Here is a 21,996-nt window from a genome sequence, read left to right on the forward strand (position 1 = left end):
CTTCTATAGAACTCCTACCAATGGAGTCCTCACTCTGGAGTGCGTACCCTTACTTCCTTCTTCTGCCTAGAGACAGACTGTCTCATCTTTTGGAAAATCGTGTATTTTACTTCCTTCTCTCATGACTTCTTCCTACTTTGTTTTAATTGTATTTATTCATTTAACTGTGTCTTAGGAGGCCATTGGTTTTCCCCTTGAGCATTTTGTTTTCTTTGTTGTATACTTCCACTGTAGGAAATTTTACTGTCATAGTAGCTAAGAGTAAACATAAAACAAGAAAAAAATCATAGCTCTAATAATGATAATAGTGGCATCTTGAAAATTGCTTGACAATATCTCCCAGAATATTGAGGGGGTAGTCCATAGCTCCTATGCCTAGCCAACCTGGCTGTGCCCTGGAGATACGGGTTGGAATCAAGTGAACAAGTGGGGTCAGCTTTTATCTGTTGCAATATGAGGGTCTGCCCATTTATAAAGTCCAGCTGAACTCACAGAAGCCTTCATGTGTTTGCCCCTTTCCGTCACAGCTTCTAAGGAAAAGATCTGTTTTGAGGAGATCTCAAAAGTCTTAACCAAATCATGGGCTTATTCCATCCTTTCCCAGTTTCCGAAAGGATTCTAAGACTGACTTATTTGGGAGATAGCAGTGTTGGAGTAGTTAGGCCTATCTCATGTTTCCCCCAAAATAAGACCTAACCGGACAATCAGCTCTAATGCGTCTTTTGGAGCAAAAATTAATATAAGACCTGGTCTTATTTTACTATAATATAAGACTGGGTATAATATAATGTAATATAATATAATAACATAATAGCGGGTCTTATATTAATTTTTGCTCCAAAAGACACATTAGAGCTGATTGTCTGGCTAGGTCTTATTTTCGGGGAAACACAGTAGTAGAATCTTTGTTGTACTAGTATAAGAATAACCTTGTACTTCTCAGAAGTCACCAGAAGATGCCTTATGCATCGGCAGAAGGAAATCCAGGATTCTTTGCAATAAGAAATTATGGGGAGAGACTCTTAGAAACCAGTGACTGACAGCATTTAAATTCTTGATAGAGGTTCAGCCCTCACGTGGTAAGCATGTGTAAGTTTTAACCCTAGATATCACAAAGAAGGCCGTTCAGTGAACAGCAAGCATACTCAGCCTTTCTTCCCAGAAAGAGCTCCTAGTCTGAAATCTTAGGATTGAGGGTGGACTGGGTGTAAATAATTATTTTTACCTCCTGTAGTCCCACTTCAGATGGTGCGGCAGCGGCAATTTTGGCTAGTGAAGAATTTGTACAGAAGTACGGCCTTCATTCCAAAGCTGTAGAAATTTTGGCACAAGAGATGATGACTGATTTGCCAAGCTCATTTGAAGAAAAAAGCGCTATTAAAATGGTTTGTCTGAAATTCTGTTTTATTTTATTTTATTTTAATTTTTTTATTAGTTTCAGGTGTACAAAGCTATGCAATAGTTAGACATTTCACCCCTCAGAAAGTGATGACCCCCCTCCCCCAATCTATTGCCCTTCTGTCATCGTATATATCTATTATAATTCCATTGACTTTATTCCCTGTGCTATTGAGATTCTGTTTTATTAATTATTCAAGGGATTTCTGTTTAAAAATTTCAAGGTGACATCATGTTGTTATTGGCTCTGGATGTAATTTACTTGAAAATCGATCTAGAAAATTTAATATTGTAACCCATCTTTAAGAATGTGTTAGGGGAATATAACTGGTGAGAACGTATGTTTCCTATATCAGAGCAATCATCATTATATGATAACTTATTAACTAACTAGACTTGCTATTTATTTTTGTTTTGAGTTGGCTAAATATCCCCAGGATTCCTGTCTTACATAAGAGTTAAAGGAAAAACAAATATGTTTTCAGGGAACTTTTTTGATGCTTCAAAAATCCTGATTGAAGATTGAGTACAAAATGGAGGAAGTGAAAAAGATGAGAATTCAGATCTAGAGTTAGTTGAATATTTGAAGATCCATCCATCCATCCATCCATCCATCCATCCATCCATCCATCCTCCATCCATCCATCCATACATACATACACATAAGATATATACATATATATGTATACACACATATATAAACAAACATATGGTAAACTACAGTTTAAAAATGATTTTACAATAATGCTTTGAATTTGAAAATGTCCCTATAAGTTGCCCAAGATCACAAAGCTAGGGTGCTAGGGTATGCTAGAGGTGGAACTTATACTCAGGTTTTTTTTATTATAATACGTTTTTCATTATGCTACAATTTTATTCTTTGGAGAAAAGTTGTTTGCATGTTATGTGAGACCAAAGAGGTGTTAAGAGCATGGTTTTTGGATAAGAGTTTTGAATCCCATGTGATCTTCTAAAAGAAGATTGAAACTACACCCCATTATTTTTCGGTGTATCTGAATTATAATGATCTGTTGATAAATCTCTTCAATTAATTAATCCCACTATACATTGTGGTTTGATAGAGTTTTTGTAATTTAGCATAAGATATGGCCTGAAGAATTTTGAGTCCTTTTTATATATCTTATTTAAAATTCTGTCCTTTATAGTACAAAATTTAACATGTACATTCTCCCTCCCGGATGTCCTTTTATTTGGACTTTCTGTGTAATATAGAATTAACTGCTATTTCAATATGTGCGGTCAGTTCTTGGCTGTTAAGGTTATACATATTAATTTCCTATAATCCTCATATAAAAGTCCCAGTTTTGAAGCACTTAATTTATTTATATATGTTTTTGGTTTTAGGTTGGCTTTGATATGAGTAAAGAAGCTGCCAGAAAGTGCTATGAAAAATCTGGCCTGGGACCAGCTGATATTGATGTAATAGAGCTTCACGATTGCTTCTCTTCCAATGAACTCCTTACTTATGAAGCACTGGGACTCTGTCCAGAAGGTAGTGTCTTTCATGAGATGCTTATTAACTTAGTACATTTCTCTGGGAAAATCTCATCTTCACCATTAAACAAAAGAATTAATTTGTTGCCTTTTCTTCCACGTTTCTCTGCCACACTGTGCAAAGTGAATGTAAGCTATCTGGAAACTAGAATTTTTAAAACATGTAGTGTTGGATAATACTAACACTGAGATAGCAGAGTTTACAAATAATTTGTATTATGTAAATCAAGGGTACTTACAACATGCTGTTAAGTGGGGAAAAAAGGATATAAAATTACATTTGTAATTTCAACTATTTCAGATTGTGTTTGAATAAAGACTTACAGAAAGGAAAATGGATAAACTAGTTGGTGTGATTTGGAAGATTTTTTTTTTTCATTTATAGAGTGATTGTACCATTTTCCGTTACTACACGCAGGGTATGAAAGTTTTAGTTGCTTCACATCCTTACCAACAATTGATAGGGTGAGTTTTAAAAATTTAAGCAATTCTACAGAGTATATAGTGGTGTCTTATTTTAGTTTTAATTTGCATATCCCTGATGACTAATGATGTTGAACATCTTTTCATGTGCATATTGGTCATCATATATCTTCTTTTGCGAAGTGTCTGTTCAGATCTTTTGCCTTTGATTATTGGGTTGTCTTTTTTTATTGTGTGGTAAGAATTTATATATATGTATAAATACATATATATATACACGTATATATTCTGGATACAAGTCATTTGTTGCCTTTTTGTTTTATTAATCATGTGTCTTGAAGAACAGAAATTTTTAATTTTGATGAAATACCAATTATTAATTTTCTTATGGTTCATGTTTTTTGTATTCTAGGAAACTTCTGCCTATCTCAAGGTCATAAAGATTTCTTCTACTTTTATTCTAGAACTTCTGTATATTTAGATTTTATATTTAAGTATAAAATCTATTTTGAGTAAATTTTTGTGTATGGTGTAAGATAAAGGTTGATATTAATCTTTTTTATTTTATACACATATCCAGCACCATTTGCTAAAAAGCCTTTTTTCCCCCCATTGAATTGCATTGGCACCTTTGTCAAAAATCAGTTGGCCATATATATATGAGGGTACAGTTTTGGACTTTCTATTCTGTTCCATTGATCTACATGTCTTATCTTTTCACCAATACCAAATTATATTGGTTACTGTACTTATACTATACTATATTACATTATACTATCCTATATTATACTGTATATTATGCTATATTATACTGTATAGTCTTGAAAGCAAATAAGGTAAATTCTCCATCTTCCTTCATTTTAATAATTATTTGGGTTATTTTATGTCCTTTGCATCGCCATGTACATATTAGAATTAGTTTATCAATTTCTACACACAAAAAAAAACTTGCTGGAATTTTCATTGAATCTATAGCTCCATTTAGAGAAAATTGTCATCTCAACAATGTTGAATCTTCCAATCCATTAAATGGTATATGTTTCTATTACATTTATTTAGCTTTCCTTTTTTGTTAGATGTAGTGTTCTATACACTGAAGAAAAGAAAAACACTAACTCAAAAAGATATATGCACCCCCATGTTCATTGCAGCATTATTTACTAAGATAATGGAAACAGCCATGTTCATCGACAGATGAAAGGATAAAGAAAATGTGATATATACACACATAGTGAAACATTATTCAACCATACAAAAGAATGTGACAACATGGATGGTCCTAGAGGGTTTATGCCAAGTGAATTAAGTCAGATAGAGAAAGACAAATACCATATGATCTCACATATATGAGATCTCACTTATGTGGAATCTAAAAAAAAAACACCAAAAACCCCAAAATCCAAGCTTTATATATGCACAAACAGATTGGTGGTTCCCAGAGGTGGGAGGTGAGCAAAATGGGTAAAGGGAGATAAAATGTACGAAGTTCTGCGTGTGAAATAAATAAGTCATGGGGATGTAATGTAGAACCTGGTGACTATAGTTAATAATACTCTATTATATATTTGAAAGTTGCTAAGAGCGTAGATCTGAAAAATTCCCATCATAAGAAAAATTTGTAACTACGAATGGGGATGAATGTTAACAAGACTTATTGTGGTGATCATTTCACAATATATATAAATATATAGAATCATTATGTTGTATACTTGAAACTAATAAAATGTTGTATGTCAATTTTATCTCATAGGTTTGAGGATTAAGTTATGTAAATATATGTAAAATAATCAGAATAAGGTCTGGCACAAAGTGAGTGCTTAGAGCTATTGCCTCTGATTGCACCACAGCCACCATTAACATCATTATTTGGAGATCTCACCTCTTGTTACTTTATCAGAAATATAATCTGGAAGAATATTTTGATGAGTTAATATTTTGATGAGTTAATACTTTGATGAGCAGAAAAGAGTTAATAAAAGCGAACCTGAAGGGGGCTGCCCAGGCCTGCATCCCCTCCCCAGGAACTGCCAAGGCTCATGCCCTAGAAATAAATCTAAGATGTCTAAACCCTCATAAAAAGAGATAAGACCCAACTGATTTTAACTGGTTCTTCACACATGCGCAAACTGCCAAAACCTGCCTGTTGGTTGAACTCTAGCCTAATTATAATGCAATTAGAATGGAATGAACATTAAGTCTTGCCCCCCCCCACCCCCCGTGGGTTTTACTGTATGCATTCTGGGTAAGAGCATGCGCAGAAAGAAACTAGTTATATAACAAACATATGTCAATCAAATGACCTCAGTCTATAGGCCACATCTCCTGCCATAAAGAAATTTACTTACACTTTCCTATATAAGAAAAAGCTAACCTAAAGTTAGGTGCAGCCCTCTGCCCCAGCAACGTCTAGGACGGCCTCTTTCTTCTTGAATAAACTTACTTCCTTGCTCTGCGCTCCTCATTTGAGGCTAAGTTTGTGAATTCTTTTCACCTTTTGAGAACGACCAGGGGTTAATTCCAATGGCACAACATATTTTATACAATTCATGTATTTTTATTTACTTCTTAACCACCTGGAAGAATGACCAGGGAATTGATAGGAACGTTGAAGCTGCCAAGCATGTGTTGTAATTTTTTTTCTTTTAAGCTTACATTTATGGCTCAACAGTATTTTCAGCTACTTCCCTTTATTTCACAAAGTGCTCTTTTTTTTCTGTCTCCCTCCCTCTTTCCTGTTTATTAAGAGTATTTATACAGCAGGTATGAATACAGTTAAAAATGTAGAGAAATGAATATATTTTGGCAAAATTATATATTTTTAAAGCTGATGATTATCTTAAAGTATCGTATCCATTTCAGTTCTTTTCTTTTGGTTCTCTGAATCTCTATTATATTTGTAGCAGTTGTGGAAGCCAGAGAGCTCTTAGGAATTAATAAGTGCTTTGTTTCATTTAGGAAATATTCTGAAAATTTATTACTCAATATTTATTACCTAACTTTTAGATGTGCTTATATCAATTTGACGTTAATTTGAGCTGCTAAGAAATATTTGCTGCACGAAATTCTTGGCTGTATAGAAGTTAAACATATCATTTTTTCCAATGTTATTTTTAACATTTGTGAATATTTTTTCCTTCTATAGGGGAAGGTGGAAAACTGGTTGATAGAGGAGATAATACTTACGGAGGAAAGTGGGTCATAAATCCTAGTGGTGGATTAATTTCAAAAGGACATCCACTGGGAGCTACAGGTAATACTGCACATAGATTTCATACATTTTTTTGTTATCATTTTAAAATAAGTGTGAATGATTAGTCATTGATTTGAATGAAGGATTGTATTCTCTGAACTTGGTAGGCAGTGTTTTAAATGATTGTTTAGTCACAGTATTTTTTGATTTTCCTTCAAATATAGTACACTTCAATGATCTTGATTAATTGATGAGAATTTAAATTAGTTGCCACTCTAACTTCAACAAGATATATTTTTAAAAGTTTGATTATTTTCAAATTGGTATACAGCTTAACTAACAAGATATTTCTAAATCGAGATCTTGCTAGACCAGCTAGATATGAATCATTTGAAATGAGTGCTTTGTTTATATATAATTGTATATATGGTTGGTGTTGTATGGAAACTTTTTTTCTCTTGAGAGAACTGAACTAGAAGTTACTAAATACGAATTTTACTATGGCTGTTACTGCTGACTGGCCATGTTACTATTTTGATTAATTACCAATTAGTCAATTAATCACTTTGATTTAAGTTTCCTTAATTGTAAAATGAAGAAATTGTACAAAGCAATTTCTAAAATAACTTAGCACTAAAATTCTGGGACTTATTTTTATATAGACAGGTGAGTTTTGTATTTTTCCATATTGTCTTATAATATGAATTAACTAAATAAGTAAGTAAAACGATAAATTCTCACAGGTTCCAAAATAGAGATGTTAGAATTAATAGTATATTCATGATAGTATATTCATTTGGTTTATTTCTGTTTATCTCTCAAATTTAGTAAGTTTATAATTTAGTAGAGAAAAATATTAGGTTGGTGCAAAAGTAATTGTGGATTAAAAGGTTGAAAATAATAGCAAAAACCACAATTACGTTTTTACCAACCTAATAGATGTACATACGTAGATGGAGAATAAGAGAGATGGATAATGTCTGTGTACACACAGATCGTTGCACTATAATGTGCCACTTTGCTATTTGTTTTTTGTCTTGTCTGTTTCTTTTCTCTTTCATGTTATATTTTTATTGGGTATTTTTAAATATTTTATTTTCTGTCTTCTATTGAATTATTTCTTTTTTTTTATTCTTTAGAGGTTGCTTTGGGATTTACAATATGCATCTTTAATTTACCACAGTTTACCTTCAAACAATGTTATACCACTTGACATATAATGTAAGGGATTTTTACTGCAGGATATTTCCATTTACCCCCTCATATTCTTTATGCTGTTGTTTTCATACCTGTACTTCTAAATGTATTATAAATCCCACAACCTACTTTTATTATTATTTTTTAAGCAATCTAATATCTTTCAAAGAAATCTAAAAATGAATGGAACGAGAGTGATGTCATTAGAAGTGGCAAAATAACAACACCTGAAAATACTCCCCTTTAAAAAGTACCAAGAACACTGGCAAAAATTGTCAAGAGCAACTTTTTTTCAGAACTTTGAAAATTAACCAAAGGTTGACAACAATCTGGGAGAAGATTTATGAAAAACAAATAAGTGAATCTGTAAGAACAGCAAGGTTTGTGGCATTTTGACTTGCTCTAACACCATCCCCTCTTTCCCAGATCTATGGTAACCTTGAAAATCAAGAGTGTGCAATTATAGTGAACATTAATAGCCTTGTTGGCACTAGAGGAGTCAGAATGGAGTTGGAGCTCTTTCAAAACCCCGTTCTCAGAGAATTGTCATTCTGTGACCTTTCTGGCAGTTTCCTAGTAAACCCTACTCAAAAGTCTTATCTTTATATAACCTGACTTGGAACTTGCCACGTACAAACAGTATTTTCCCCAGAGTTAGCTGTTAAGAACCATCAGCAACTATTTAACAACATAGCTGCCTGAGGTACCAATAACAATTGAGGTAAACAACAAACCAACTGAAAAAATTAAAACAAAAAGTTGGAGAATGAGACATACATAGGATGTTTTGAAAAGGTGTGACATATTCCTGGGACTCTAGGACACCAAGTAGATATGTAAGGATCTGTGTATGCCCAAGGCTGTGTGCATGCTCAGGAAAGACCTGAGAAGATGCTAAGCTCCTACCTCTGGCTAACCTTGGGGCTCTGCACAAGAAGGAGGTAAAGGCTAAGGTGGAGTTCTAAACTGCCTGGCTGAGTGCCCCAACACAATATACAGAGCCTCAGCAAAGACTGGGACACTTATTAGTTCCAGGCATTTAAGGAAGTCTCTGTCCAGCCATTAGCTGACCACTAAGCTAACTGAGAAGAAAATCCAGTGGTTAGTTGTGACAAAGAATATAGACTTTACAGAATTAGTTTGGAAAAGTCACTAGATCCAACAACAACAAACTCTGGGAAAGGGGAAGAATCTGATTCTAAAATTGGCACATTGTATTATTTATAATGTATGATTTCCAACAAAAAACTAGGAGACACACAAAGAAACAAGAAAGTATGGCCTAAACCCAGGAAATAAAGGCAATCAGTAGAAACTAAGGTAGCCCAAACATTGGATTTACTAGAAAAGGACTTCAAATAGCTATTTAAGTATGTTCAAAGAACTAAAGGAAACTGTATATAAAGAACTAAAGGAAAGTATAACAACATTTCATGAAATAGAGAATATCAATTACTAGATAGAAATTCTAGAAAAGAACCAAATAAATTTTAGAGTTAAGAAGTATAACAACTGGGCCGGCCCAGTGGCTCAGGCGGTTAGAGCTCCATGCTCCTAACTCCAAAGGCTGCCGGTTCGATTCCCACATGGGCCAGTGGGCTCTCAACCACAAGGTTGCCAATTCAATTCCTCGAGTCCCACAAGGGATGGTGGGCAGCGCCCCCTGCAACTAAGATTGAACACGGCACCTTGAGCTGAGCTGCCGCTGAGCTCCCAGATGGCTCAGTTGGTTGGAACGCGTCCTCACAAGGTTGCCAGTTCAACTTGCGCAAGGGATGGTGGGTTGTGCCCCCTGCAACTAGCAACGGCAACTGGACCTGGAGCTGATCTGCGCCCTCCACAACTAAGACTGAAAGAACAACAACTTGAAGCTGAATGGCACCCTCCACAACTAAGATTGAAAGGACAACAACTTGACTTGGAAAAAAAAGAAAAGTCCTGGAAGTACACACTGTTCCCCAATAAAGTCCTGTTCCCCTTTCCCAATAAAATCTTTAAAAAAAAAAAAAAGAAAAGAAAAAAAGAAGTATAACAACTGACATGAAAAATTCCCTAGAGGCTTCAACGCCAGATTTGAGCAGACTGAAGAAAAAAATCAGTAAACTTTAAGATAGATAGGTCAATTGAGATCATCCAGTCTGAGAAACACAAAAGAAACCAAAAAAGAATAAAGAAAAATGAACAGACCTCAGAGACCTATGGGACACAAGCAAGCATAGCAACATAAGCATAATAATAGTCCCAGGAAAGGAGGGAAGGAAAGCAGCAGAAAAAATATTCGAAGAAATAAGGGCTGCTAACTCCCAAACCTGAGGAAAAACATTAATGTACATATCCAAGAAGTTCAACAAACTCCAAGTAGGAAGCCCTCAAAGAGATCCACACCTAAACACATCAAAATCAAACTGTTGGAAGCAAAAGACAGAGAGTATTGAAAGCAACACCAGAGAAGCGACTACTCTCATACAAGGGATCCTCAGTAAGACTTAACAGCAGATTTCTCTTCAGAAACCATTGAGGCAGTGTGATGAAAGAAACTACCAATCAAGAATTCTGTATTCAGTGAAACTATCTTTTAAAAAATGGAGAAATTAAGACATTCCCAGGTAAACAAAAACTGAGAGAATTTATCACTAGCCAACCTCCCCTATAAGAGAATCATTCAGACTGAAATGAAAGAGCACTCGACAGTGAAATAAACAGCACATGAGGAAATAAAGAGCACTGGTAAATGTAACTACATTGGTAAATATAAAAGACAATATAGGGCTGGGCCAGTGGCTCAGGTGGTTAGAGCTCCATGCTCCTGACTCCTAAGGCTGCTGGTTTGATTCCCACATGGGCCAGTGGGCTCTCAACCACAAGGTTGCTGGTTCAACTCCTCGAGTCCCACAAGGGATGGTGGGCTCCGCCCCCTGCATCTAAGATTGAATATGGCACCTTGAGCTGAGCTGCCTCCTGGATGGCTCAGTTGGTTGGAGCTCGGGCTCTCAACCACAAGGTTGCCAGTTCAATTCCTTGAGTCCCGCACGGGATGATGGGCTGCGCCCCCTGCAACTAGCAACAGCAACTGGACCTGGAGCTGAGCTGTGCCCTCCACAACTAAGACTGAAAGGACAACAACTTGAAGCCGAACGGCACCCTCCACAACTAAGATTGAAAGGACAACAACTTGACTTGGAAAAAAGGCCTGGAAGTACACACTGTTCCCCAATAAAGTCCTGTTCCCCTTCCCCAATAAAATCTTAAAAAAAAAAAAAAAGACAATATATGTATTTTTTTGTCACTTTTCCCCTTTCTATCTGATTTAAAATACAGCTGCATAAAGCGATAATCTGAGTTGATAAGCATACATTGCATAAAGATATAATTTGTCTGACAATAACAACACAAAGGAAGGAACAGAGCTATATAGGAGCATATTTTTTTAATACTGTTGAAATTAAGTCAGTATTAATCTGAACTAGATTGCTATAAATTAAGATGTTAATTGTAATCCCTAGAGCAACCACTAAGAAAATAACTAAAAAGTATGTAGTAAAAGAAATGACAAAGTATTAAAATGATACACTAGAAAATACCTATTTAACTCAAAAGAAGGAAATAATGGAGAAATAGAGGGATGAAAAAGACAGTTCAAGAGAATGAGAAGACAAGCCACAGGCTGGGAGAAAATATTTGAGAAAAACACATCTGCTTAGGGACTGTTATCTAAACTATACAAAGAACTCTTAAATGTAAACAATAAGAAAATGAACAACCTGAGTTAAAAGTGGGCAAAAGACCCAAACAGACACCAAAGAAGATATACAGATGGCACATGAGCATATGGAAAAATCCGCAACATCATATGTCATCAGGGAGTTGTAAGTTAAAATGATGAAATACCACTATACACGTATTATAATGCCCAAATACCAACTGCTGACAACACCACATGCTGGCAGTTTCCTGCAAAACTAAACATCCTCCTACCATATGATTCAGCAATTGTGTTCCTTGGCGTTTACCCAAACAAGTTAAAAATTTATGTCCACATAAAACTTGTACATGGATATTTATAGGAGCTATATTCATAATTGCCAAAACTTGGAGGCAACCAAAATGTCCTTCAGTAGATGAAAGGATAAACTGTGGTAATCCAGACAATAGAATATTAATCAGCACTAACAGATAATTCACTATCAAGCAATGAAAAGACATGGAGGGTTAACCAGACTTATTGTGGTGATCATTTTGCAATATATACAAATATCAAATCACTATGTTGTACACCTGAAACTTTGTTATATGTCAATTATACCTTAATTAAAAAACAACAAAAGACATGGAGGGACCTTAAATGCATATTTCTTTGTGAAAGTAGCCAATCTAAAAAGCCAACATACTGTATAATTTCAATTATATAACATTCTGGAATAAGCAAAACTGTGGAAACAGTAAAGAGATCGGGGATTAGGGGAAGGAGGGATGAATAGGCAGAAGATTTTTAAGGCAATGAAACTGCTCTATGATGCTATAATATTAGCTACATGTTACTATACATTCATAGAATATACAACACCAAGAGTAAACCCTAATGTAAACTGTGGACTTTGGGTGGTAATCATGTGTCACTGTAGGGTCATCAGTTGTAATAAATGTACCCACCTGAGGTAGGATGTTGGTAGTGCGGGAAGCTATACATGTGTGAAGGCAGGGACTCTGAGAACTAGCTGTACTTTCTGCTGTGAACCTAAAACTGCTCTAAAAAATTAAGTGTATTTTTTGTAAAAAGTTAATCTCTGTTAATATGCACTGATGTTAGATGATAGATAATGGAAGAGAAAATGAAAATAAAGTCTTGTTTTCTGCAACTTTATAGGTGGTTATAGCTGGTGTTTACAATTCCTTCTTCCATTACCCATTCCATATTTCTCTTGCCCTTAGCAAGCAAGCACCTTATTCATAGTTTCTTACCTGGTAGTATAACCCAAAGCTTCATTCCTGAAGAGTCTGTGCCATTAGCAGTCCTGCTTCTTTGGAATTATCGTAGTCAAAGTTTTGCTAACTTTTACTATAATACGTGGAATACTAAGAGGCACCCCATATTATCTTTTGGGTTCCAGGCAAATCCTTTTTGTCCTCATGTGATAACAACCCAATATTCCCATGATAATCGGGATCCATCACGCTAGTCAGTTAATCCCCTCCTTTGTCTATTCTGTATAATGCAGAGCCCAAAGTGGCCGGGTGCTAGCTTCTGCTTCCAGATCAGTGGGACCATTGTTGTGTTTAAGACTTCTAAGTCCAAAGTTTTTGGAATGGCAGGGAAAAATTTTGCTAGCGGTTCTGTAGGGATAATAGTGAGGGGAGCCACAATTTTTTCATCCTTTGATTCCCAGGAGAGTTGTGTATCCTGGCTGTGGAGAAACAGCATCATTGATTCAGAGCATTTTCCTATTTTAGAGGTTATTACCCTAGCCTCACAAAGTGTTGCTGGCACCATTATAGTCTTTCTATCAGACCAACTGCATCAGGGCGACAGAATACATGGTAACCCCAGTGAATGCTATAAGCAGGAGTTCATTCTTTTTTAAGCAGGAGTTCATTTTTTTTTTTTTTTAATTCAGTCCATGTTATTATTATTATTTTTTTAAGATTTTATTGGGGAAGGGGAACAGGACTTTATTGAGGAACAGTGTGTACTTCCAGGCCTTTTTTCCAAGTCAAGTTGTCCTTTCAATCTTAGTTGTGGAGGGTGCCATTCAGCTTCAAGTTGTTGTCCTTTCAGTCTCAGTTGTGGAGGGCGCAGCTCAGCTCCAGGTCCAGTTGCCATTGCTAGTTGCAGGGGGCACAGCCCACCATCCCTTGTGGGAGTCGAAACCGGCAATCTTGTGGTTGAGAGGATGCACTCCAACCAACTGAGCCATCTGGGAGCTCAGCGGCAGCTCAGCTCAAGGTGCCGTGTTCAATTTTAGTTGCAGGGCCCCGCTGCCCACCATCCCTTGTGGGAGTCGAGGAATCTAACTGGCAGCCTTGTGGTTGAAAGCCCACTGGCCCATGTGGGAATCGAACCGGCAGCCTTCGGAGTTAGGAGCATGGAGCTCTAACCACCTGAGCCACCGGGTCGGCCAGGAGTTCATTCTTTCATTCCATCTGTTGAGGCTATTAAATGAGCAGCTTAATCAGAGGAAAGAAATACTATGGGGAATATCATGTTTGCAAATCCAGCACAAAGATCAAGGATAAAACCCTAGGGGGTATAAATGTTAAAGATGTAGGTGGAGAAGAAGAGACCTTTAAGATAATGAGAAGAAATGGTCAGTTATCCAGAGAGGAGAGTGTTTCCAAATTAAGAGGTCAGGCCAGAAGAGTTGGGTCAACAAAGAGTGAGATGTATCCTTTGTTTTTGACTATTATCAAGTCATTGGCAAACTTGGAGCAATTTTAGCAAAATGTTTTGCATGGAAACACATGGGAATTTGGAAAGAATTAGAAGTGAGAAAGTAGCAACAACAGTTAATTCCATTAATTAACTGTTGGTTCCATTGGCTGTGAATGGAAAGTGAGGGGTAGGGTATGTACCTCATTTTGCCAGTATGTGTTGTGTATAAATGAAGTTTTGGATTTGATCTTAGCCTCTTCACTTTTTTCATTATATAGCTTTGTTGATCCTAGTTTTTTGTTTGTTTGTTTGTTTGTTTTTTCTTCTTTTGTAAAATGGGAATAAAATCTACCTTTTAGGGTTGTTTTGTGGGTTAATTGAGGAAATATGTGTATATAAATATGTAGCAGAGTCCCCAAAACAAAGTAGGAACAGAATAATTACTAGCATTCTCCTCCTACTGTTTCTACAAAAAGGAAGCCATAACGTTTATTGCTAGTAATGAAGCCCTTGTTTGTTGCATAGTATGAAAATTTATAACCATTTCAGGAAAACAACATTCTTTAATTTGTAAATAATTTTCCTACTAGTATGACAGCCGCAAGGCATTAATATTTCTATATAGATATTGTGCCCAATGCTACACAGACATTATTTTAAAACTATTTTTATGCCTTTCGTAAATAGACTAAACAGTTTCCTTTATACTGCAAAAGAATTAGGTCATACGTCAATGTTGATTTTGTTGCTAATGGGACATAGAGAAGTCAGGATGATAATAAATATTTCTGTGGTATGGTAATTGAAGCCCTAAAAGAGTCACGGTTTGAGTGAGAACAGTGATTTAAAATCTCCTTTTAGACAGCTTCCTCCCTTTCATATACCGTGTTTCCCTGAAAATAAGACCTGGTGTTATATTAATTTTTGCTCCAAAAGACGCATTAGGGTTTATGTTCAGGGGAATGGCATTCTGAAAAATCATGCTAGAGCTGATTTTCCAGTTAGGTCTTATTTTCAGGGAAACATGGTAGGAAACTTCTGTTTCTTCAGGGGATGAATGCAACATTTCAGTTAGTTGCTTTTACTGACATATTTTTTTACTCCTCTGAAAGACATGTTTTTATTATAATTGTCTTGTTTGCCATTCTGAGATATTTTTCTCCTACCACCCACTAAAATACTCAGAAATCATGCTTTGTAGTAACAATATGATTTTTCAAATCCATATTCTTTCTTAAAATTGAGGCATAATTTTCATGTAATGAAATGCATAGTTCTCACAAAAATACAATTGTTTATAGTAGCAAGCCCAAAGGTGGAAAAAACCCAGATGTCTGTCATCAGCTGATGAATGGTTAAACAAAATGTGGTATATTCATACAATGGAGTGTTTTTTGGTCATAAAAGAAATGAAGTAACCTACATATTCTGCAATATAGATGAACCTTGAAAACATTTTGCTAAGTGAAAGAAGGCAGTCACAAAGACCACATATTGTATGATTCCATTTATGTGAAATGTCCAGAATAGGCAAATCTATACAGAAAATGGATTAGTTACTTAGGACTAGGGGAGGTGGCTGAGTGGTAGCTAAAGAGTATGAGATATCTAAATTTGCTCTAAAATTGATTGTGGTTATGATTGCACATATCTATGAACATACTAAAAACCATTGAATTGTAAGCTTTAAATAGATGATTGATTTTGACAATTATATACATCCATGAAACTACCAGCCAAAACAAGATGTAGAACATTTCTGTCACCCCAGAAAGTTCCATTGTGTCTATTTCCAGTAAATTCCTGGCTTCCCTCAAACACCTCTCCCCACTTCCAACCCCCTTCCCCACAACCAAGCTAAGATTTTTTTACTTCTATCATGGTAGATTGGCTGATCTTAGAAGTTCATATAAATGGAATCACGTAGTGTGTATATGTACTCTTTTGTGTCTGGCTTCTTTCACTCTGTAGAATGTAAGATTCATCCAAATTTTTCTTGTATCAGTAGTTCATTCTTTTTTATTGCTAAGTAGTATTCCATTATTTAAATATAATGGAGTTTAGTTATCCATTCTCCTGTTAATGGACATTTGAATTCTTCCTGTTTGGGGCTATTATAATAAGGCTGCTATGAACATCTTTGTACAAGTCTTTTTATGGACATAATCTTTTGCATTTCTCTTGCGTAAATCACTCAGAGTGGAATTGCTGGGTCATAGGGCAGATGTATATTTAACTTTATAAAAAAACTTCCAGATAGTTCTGTAAAGTGTTATCATATGCTTTTTAATATTATAGTTGGGTAACAAATTTTAACATTTTTAACAAGTCTTTCTCTTCCCCTTTACCCTTAGTTCTATTCCTTAGAGTCAACCCTTTTTAATATTTCTTTTGTATTTTTCCAAAAAATGGTTATGCTTTTATAAATACATATGTATATGTGTGTTTATACAGTCTTTCTGTATGTATGTGTGTATATGTATATATTTATCACATTGTAGATTGCTTTTTTACTTACATCTTAAAAATCTTATATTATCATTTATAGATATTCCTTATTCTTTTTCTTGCCTGCATAGATTCTCACTATAAGAAATTTACCTAGTCATTCACTTATCTGTAGACATATGGGTTCTGTGAAGTTTGTTATTACAAACAATGCTGCAGCAAACATCCTTGTGCCATTGTGTACTTTTGCAAGTATATCCATAGGATGAATTCCAAACAGCGGACTTACTATGTGAAAGGCTGGTATATATTTAAAAATTGTGGATATTGCCAAATTTTCTTTTTTTTTTTAAATTAAAGTTTATTGGGATGACAATTGTTAGTAAAGTTACATAGATTTCAGGTGTACAATTCTGTATTACATCATCTATAAATTCCATTGTGTGTTTATCACCCAGAGTCAGTTCTCCTTCCATCACCATATATTTGGCCACATTTTCTTCAAACAAGTTTATATCAGTGTGTATTCCTAACAACAGAACATGAGAATGCCTCTTTTTCTAAAATCTTGTCAACACTGGATTTTATTTGTATCATATATAAACAATTTTGCCAGTCTTGGCAGATTATACTGTGTTTTTTCCCCCTGGGCACTAAAAAGCTAACCTAAAACACCTCAGGAAGAGAAAATTTATCCATTTTTTAAAATAGTTCGACGAGAGACTCACACCTTGTACAGTTATCTTTTGAAAACTCTTTCCAATATTTGTTTGAGTCTACACTGTTAGTCAAATTTTCCTCTTATCTTTAGTCTTTGAGGGATAGTGTTTAGTGGTAGTGTAGCATTTTCGGGGAAAAACTTATAAATCTTGATGACTTGATTGGTAGTCTGAATAAGGATGAGGAATTATTGAAGAGTAAATGTTTACTTGATTTGGATGTATTTCAAGTAAATCTGACACATGGCCATTTAGTTGTAGTCCAAGAAAGAATTCAGACTTCTGGAAAATATTTCAGAATGACAGCTCTGAGTAGTTTAAATATTTTTGCCCTAGTTACTTGTATAACAAACTGCAATAGGATCCTAAGAGAATCAGAAAATGGTCGAGTATGTGCTTCCAAAACATGCTGAGTTAAGATGGGTGGTGAGGATGTAAAGTTTTCTTCTATAAATGGTATTAGTTTAATTGTAAGCTATTGCTACTGTGGTGGAAACTCAGTATTGGAGAATTTGCTTTAAAATTAAAGTTCCAGGATATTGGTTTCTGATTTTAACTTGTTCAGATCTGCATGAAAAAAAGCTAGCTGCCATAGCAATACCCATAATAGAAGATAAATTTAAGCATTTGAATTGAATATTCTTTTGTTCACTGTCAGTTTAAAAATATGAATTCCTGTTAGATTTTCCAATCAGAAAGAAAACATTAAATCCGAGTTTGATTTTGTTTTACTTTGCAATGGTCGTATGATAAAAAACAAATTAGTGCCCAAATAATATCATCATATTTTATTGCAGGTTTTAAAGGGCTTTCACATATATTGTCCAACACTTACTGAACACGTGATTAAAATGAATAAGCAAAATTTGACTTTAGCATATTCTTAACTGTCTCTGAAAATGCACACTAATGTCTGTGACCTGCTGAAAGGGCGTGAAAGTGCCTTTGAGATAAAGCTTCTCCTAAGGGATAGTTGCTTTGAAGCTAGAAGTTGGTTATTTAGTTTGGCCTTTTGTACCAATTCAGCCTGACATTTAGTGCCTTTCCAGTATGGCTTCAACCTAATTTAGGTCCTGATCTTCCATTTTTCAGTCCATGAAAGTTCAACAAATGCTTACGTGTTCACCTTATCATTAGGTGCTGTAGGTAACTGGTTCTCAAATATGGGGTTTACTGATATAGAATCTCCTGTAGCTTTTAAAATACTCGTATACATTCCTGCCTTTGGAATACCCTTGGAAATTCTGATTCCTAGGTCTGGATGATCCTAATAATCTATGTTTTTAAAAAGTCCTCCAAGAGCTTCTCATGCACAGCCAGGTTTGGCAACTAGGGCTATGATACACAAGGCCCTCAGGAATCATGGCCCTCAGGAGGCATAGAAGAGGCAGATATTGTAAAAACACAAATAATTATAATACAAGGCAGAATATAATTTGGGGGAGAATTGACAGCTGAATAATAGTGAGTCTTCCGACCCATGAACAAATATGACGTATATATATATATATATATGTATATATGTATATATGTATATATGTATGTATGTATATGTGTGTATATGTATATATATGTGTGTGTGTGTGTATATGTATATATATACATATATATATGGTCTTTAACTTTTCTCAGGAATATATTATAGTTCTCACTGTACAGGTCTTGCACATCTTTTGTCAGATTTATCCCTAAGTATTTTATAGTTTCGATGCTACTGTAAATGGTATTTTTTCAATTTCAATTTGTCCTTGTTAGTATGTAAAAATACAATAAAATTTTCAATATTCATCTTACATCATTGCTAAAACTCACTTAATTCTAGCAGCTTTTTAAAAACTCCTTCAGGTTTTCTATATAGACAATCAAACTGTAATAAAGACAGTTTTATATTCTCCCCTTTATCAATATGAAATAGCCTTCTTTCCCTGGCAAGTCTTTGCTCTGAAATCTACTTTGGCTGATTTAATATTGCCACTCAGATTTTAACTAGTGTTAACATTGTATATCTTTATCCATCTTTTTTTTTTTTTCTATTCTGCCATATTGCCACACTTTTTCCCATCTTTTTACTTTTCACTGTTTGTGACTTTGTACTTAGAGTACATTGGCAGCATTTAGTTGGGTCTTGCTTTTTTCTCTCTCCACTCTGACAATCTCTGCCTTTAATTGGGGTATTTAGACCATTTACATTTGATGTGATTATTAATATGGTAATATTTGAATCTGTGTGGCTATTTGTGTTCTTTTTGTCCCAGCTGCTCTTCATTCCCCTTTTTCTTTTTTTTAAACCACATTTTGGGTTTATTTTATGACTCCATTTTATCTTTATTTTTTATTATAGTCTATCTTCAAATGATATTATACCACTTCACTAATAGTAAAGAACCTTACAGTAGTATACTTCATTTTTCCTGTTGGGTCTTATAATACTGTTGTGAGTTTTTTGTTTGTTTTTTTTTTACATATGTTATAAAGCCCCACAATAAATTATTATTATTGTTTCAACAATCAGTATCTTTTAAAGAGATTTAAACAATAAGAAATAGACATATGTATTCACTCATGTAATTACCACTTCCAGTGCTCTTCATTCCTTTGTGTAAATCCGTATTTCCATCTGCTATCATTTTTCTTCTGCCTAAAGGACTTCCTTTAACATTTCTTACAGTGTGGATGTTGCAGTATGTGACAAATTCAACTTCATATGTCTGAAAATGTCTTTATATTTTGTTTTTTGAATGGTATTTTACATTTGGTAGCATTCTAGGTTGATAATTTTATAACTTTTGGAGGGAAAAAGTGCTGTTACATAAATACGCATCCTTCATTATATGTTGAGTCCATTAAAGCTTTTTGCCCTCTGAAACTCAACAAACCTTTTTGTTTTCAAACAGTTGGGTTCCAATAATAGAATACCTTTTTATGTTATTTTATGCTAAGGCCTTTAGATGTCTAATTTGAAACTAAGGCTGAATTATGACTTCTTTGTACTTGGCTGTCTTAATGTTATAGGAAGAGTTATAGGTTTGAGGAAGCAGAAGGAAGACTTCAGGTAACATCTCAAGATGTTACCCTTGTTAGTGTTTCCATTCTGTGGTTTTCCTTCCACAGCACTTAGTACTTACCTTTATTAGCACTGTATATTACACTGTGAATTTAAATATTCAGTATTTAGTGGAGTCCTTGATACATGTTTGAATGGTTTATTTTCAGTAGCAACCAGACTATTTATCTATGTAACTGAGTCCTAGGCTAATTGTTTTTATATAAAAATATTGACCATCTTGTTAGGAAATTTTTGCAGCAAGATGGTAGTAAAATGATGTAATGAGGTTTAAAACATTTTTTCCCCTTCTTAAGAGACTATAAGAAAGGCGTTGCTATTTGAATATCTTGCTTTGACAGGATGCCCATTCCTATGCCCATCCACAATTTATAACATTCATGTTTGATAGTTTCTTTTTTCCAGGCAGAGGAAAAACATGGTTTTCATTTTAGTGCCAGGAGTTATCCAAGGAAGGAACATTTTTTAAAAAATATGCTCAAATAGTTTATGCTTTTATGACTGTCTGACGTGCCTTCTTTGCAAGGGATTTCTGAGGCCAACTTTTGACTTCTACCCTTTACAGATCTAGATTTTAGAAATATAAGAAACACCAGTTTATTCTGAAGGTAGACAACCAGAAAGCTCAAACGATCACTGTTTTCCCACAGATACTCATTTTTTGTCAAAAGCAAATAAATTACAAGAAAATAAGTTGATAATGTGGATGTTTATTTCCTTCTCCACCTTTTTTTTTTTGCCATATGTGAATTAGGCAGTTTATGAGTAGAGATTTATCTCAGTGTACCACATATAGATTTAATAATTAAATCTATGAAACACATTAACAAGAGAAAATGACCAAATTTAATTACATATGTATGCATGGGAGCTTCACATACATGAGAGAGTCAGAGACCTCACATACATGAGAGGTTCAAAGACAGAAAGGGAAAATGAGGTATGTATGACATTCTGAGCTAAGGATGAGTAAGGTGTCTTGGGCCTTCAGAGGGGAGAGAGGTCATTGCAGGACAATAAGAATAGCAGATGTTCAGTAATTAGTAGTTTGCCCTGATGTGTAGATAGGTCAAAAAATAGTTGTTTTTGGTGATAACTTTTATTATGGGCAAGGTCCCTAATTTAAATCTTTAAGGGAGAAGTAAATGTTTCTCCTGAGCGTGCAGGGTCTTGATTGTCTTCAGTTCAAAATAGTTCACATGCCAAAGTGGCACCTTTTGGGAGGCCTGTTCTAAACCGCTGCACTTGATTATTTCCATAGAATGGTTTTCAAGGCATTTTAAAGGCACTTAATAATTTTTATACATTACTTTTCAAAGATGTTGTACTGGTTAGAACTTTCACCAGTACCTTATGGAAGTGGCTATTTTACCATTGTCTCCCCAGCTCTGATTAGTCCCATTTGTAAACATCCTTACAATTTGGTTGATTAAAAATGGTATCTTGCTGTTTGATTTGATCAAAGTGAGGTTGAATATTTTCTCAAATATTTGTAAACTATATTTATTCTTTTGTAAAGAAAACTAGCAGTATTTCTCCACCCATGTGTATATAAGACCAGTTTGAATCCTTTTTGTGTTACATATTTATTAAATATTTAAGCTTTTTATATGGCAGATTTCTAGTAAAATTGATTGCCCCGAAGTCTGGATATATTATAAAATCATTCACTATG

General features: G+C 34.7%; 1 protein-coding gene across 1 annotated transcript in view; it reads left to right on the forward strand.

Annotated features, from left to right (window-relative positions):
- The window catches only part of SCP2 (sterol carrier protein 2), a 107,487-nt gene that overhangs the window by 49,854 nt on the left and 35,637 nt on the right, over positions 1-21,996 (forward strand). The window contains exons 9-11 of the mRNA XM_019742794.2: positions 1,235-1,385; positions 2,764-2,911; positions 6,479-6,586. Coding sequence (XP_019598353.1) covers positions 1,235-1,385; positions 2,764-2,911; positions 6,479-6,586 — 407 coding nt within the window. The remainder of the gene's footprint in view (positions 1-1,234; positions 1,386-2,763; positions 2,912-6,478; positions 6,587-21,996) is intronic.

Source organism: Rhinolophus sinicus, linkage group LG06 (assembly GCF_036562045.2).
Source record: "Rhinolophus sinicus isolate RSC01 linkage group LG06, ASM3656204v1, whole genome shotgun sequence".
Lineage (NCBI taxonomy): Eukaryota > Metazoa > Chordata > Mammalia > Chiroptera > Rhinolophidae > Rhinolophus > Rhinolophus sinicus.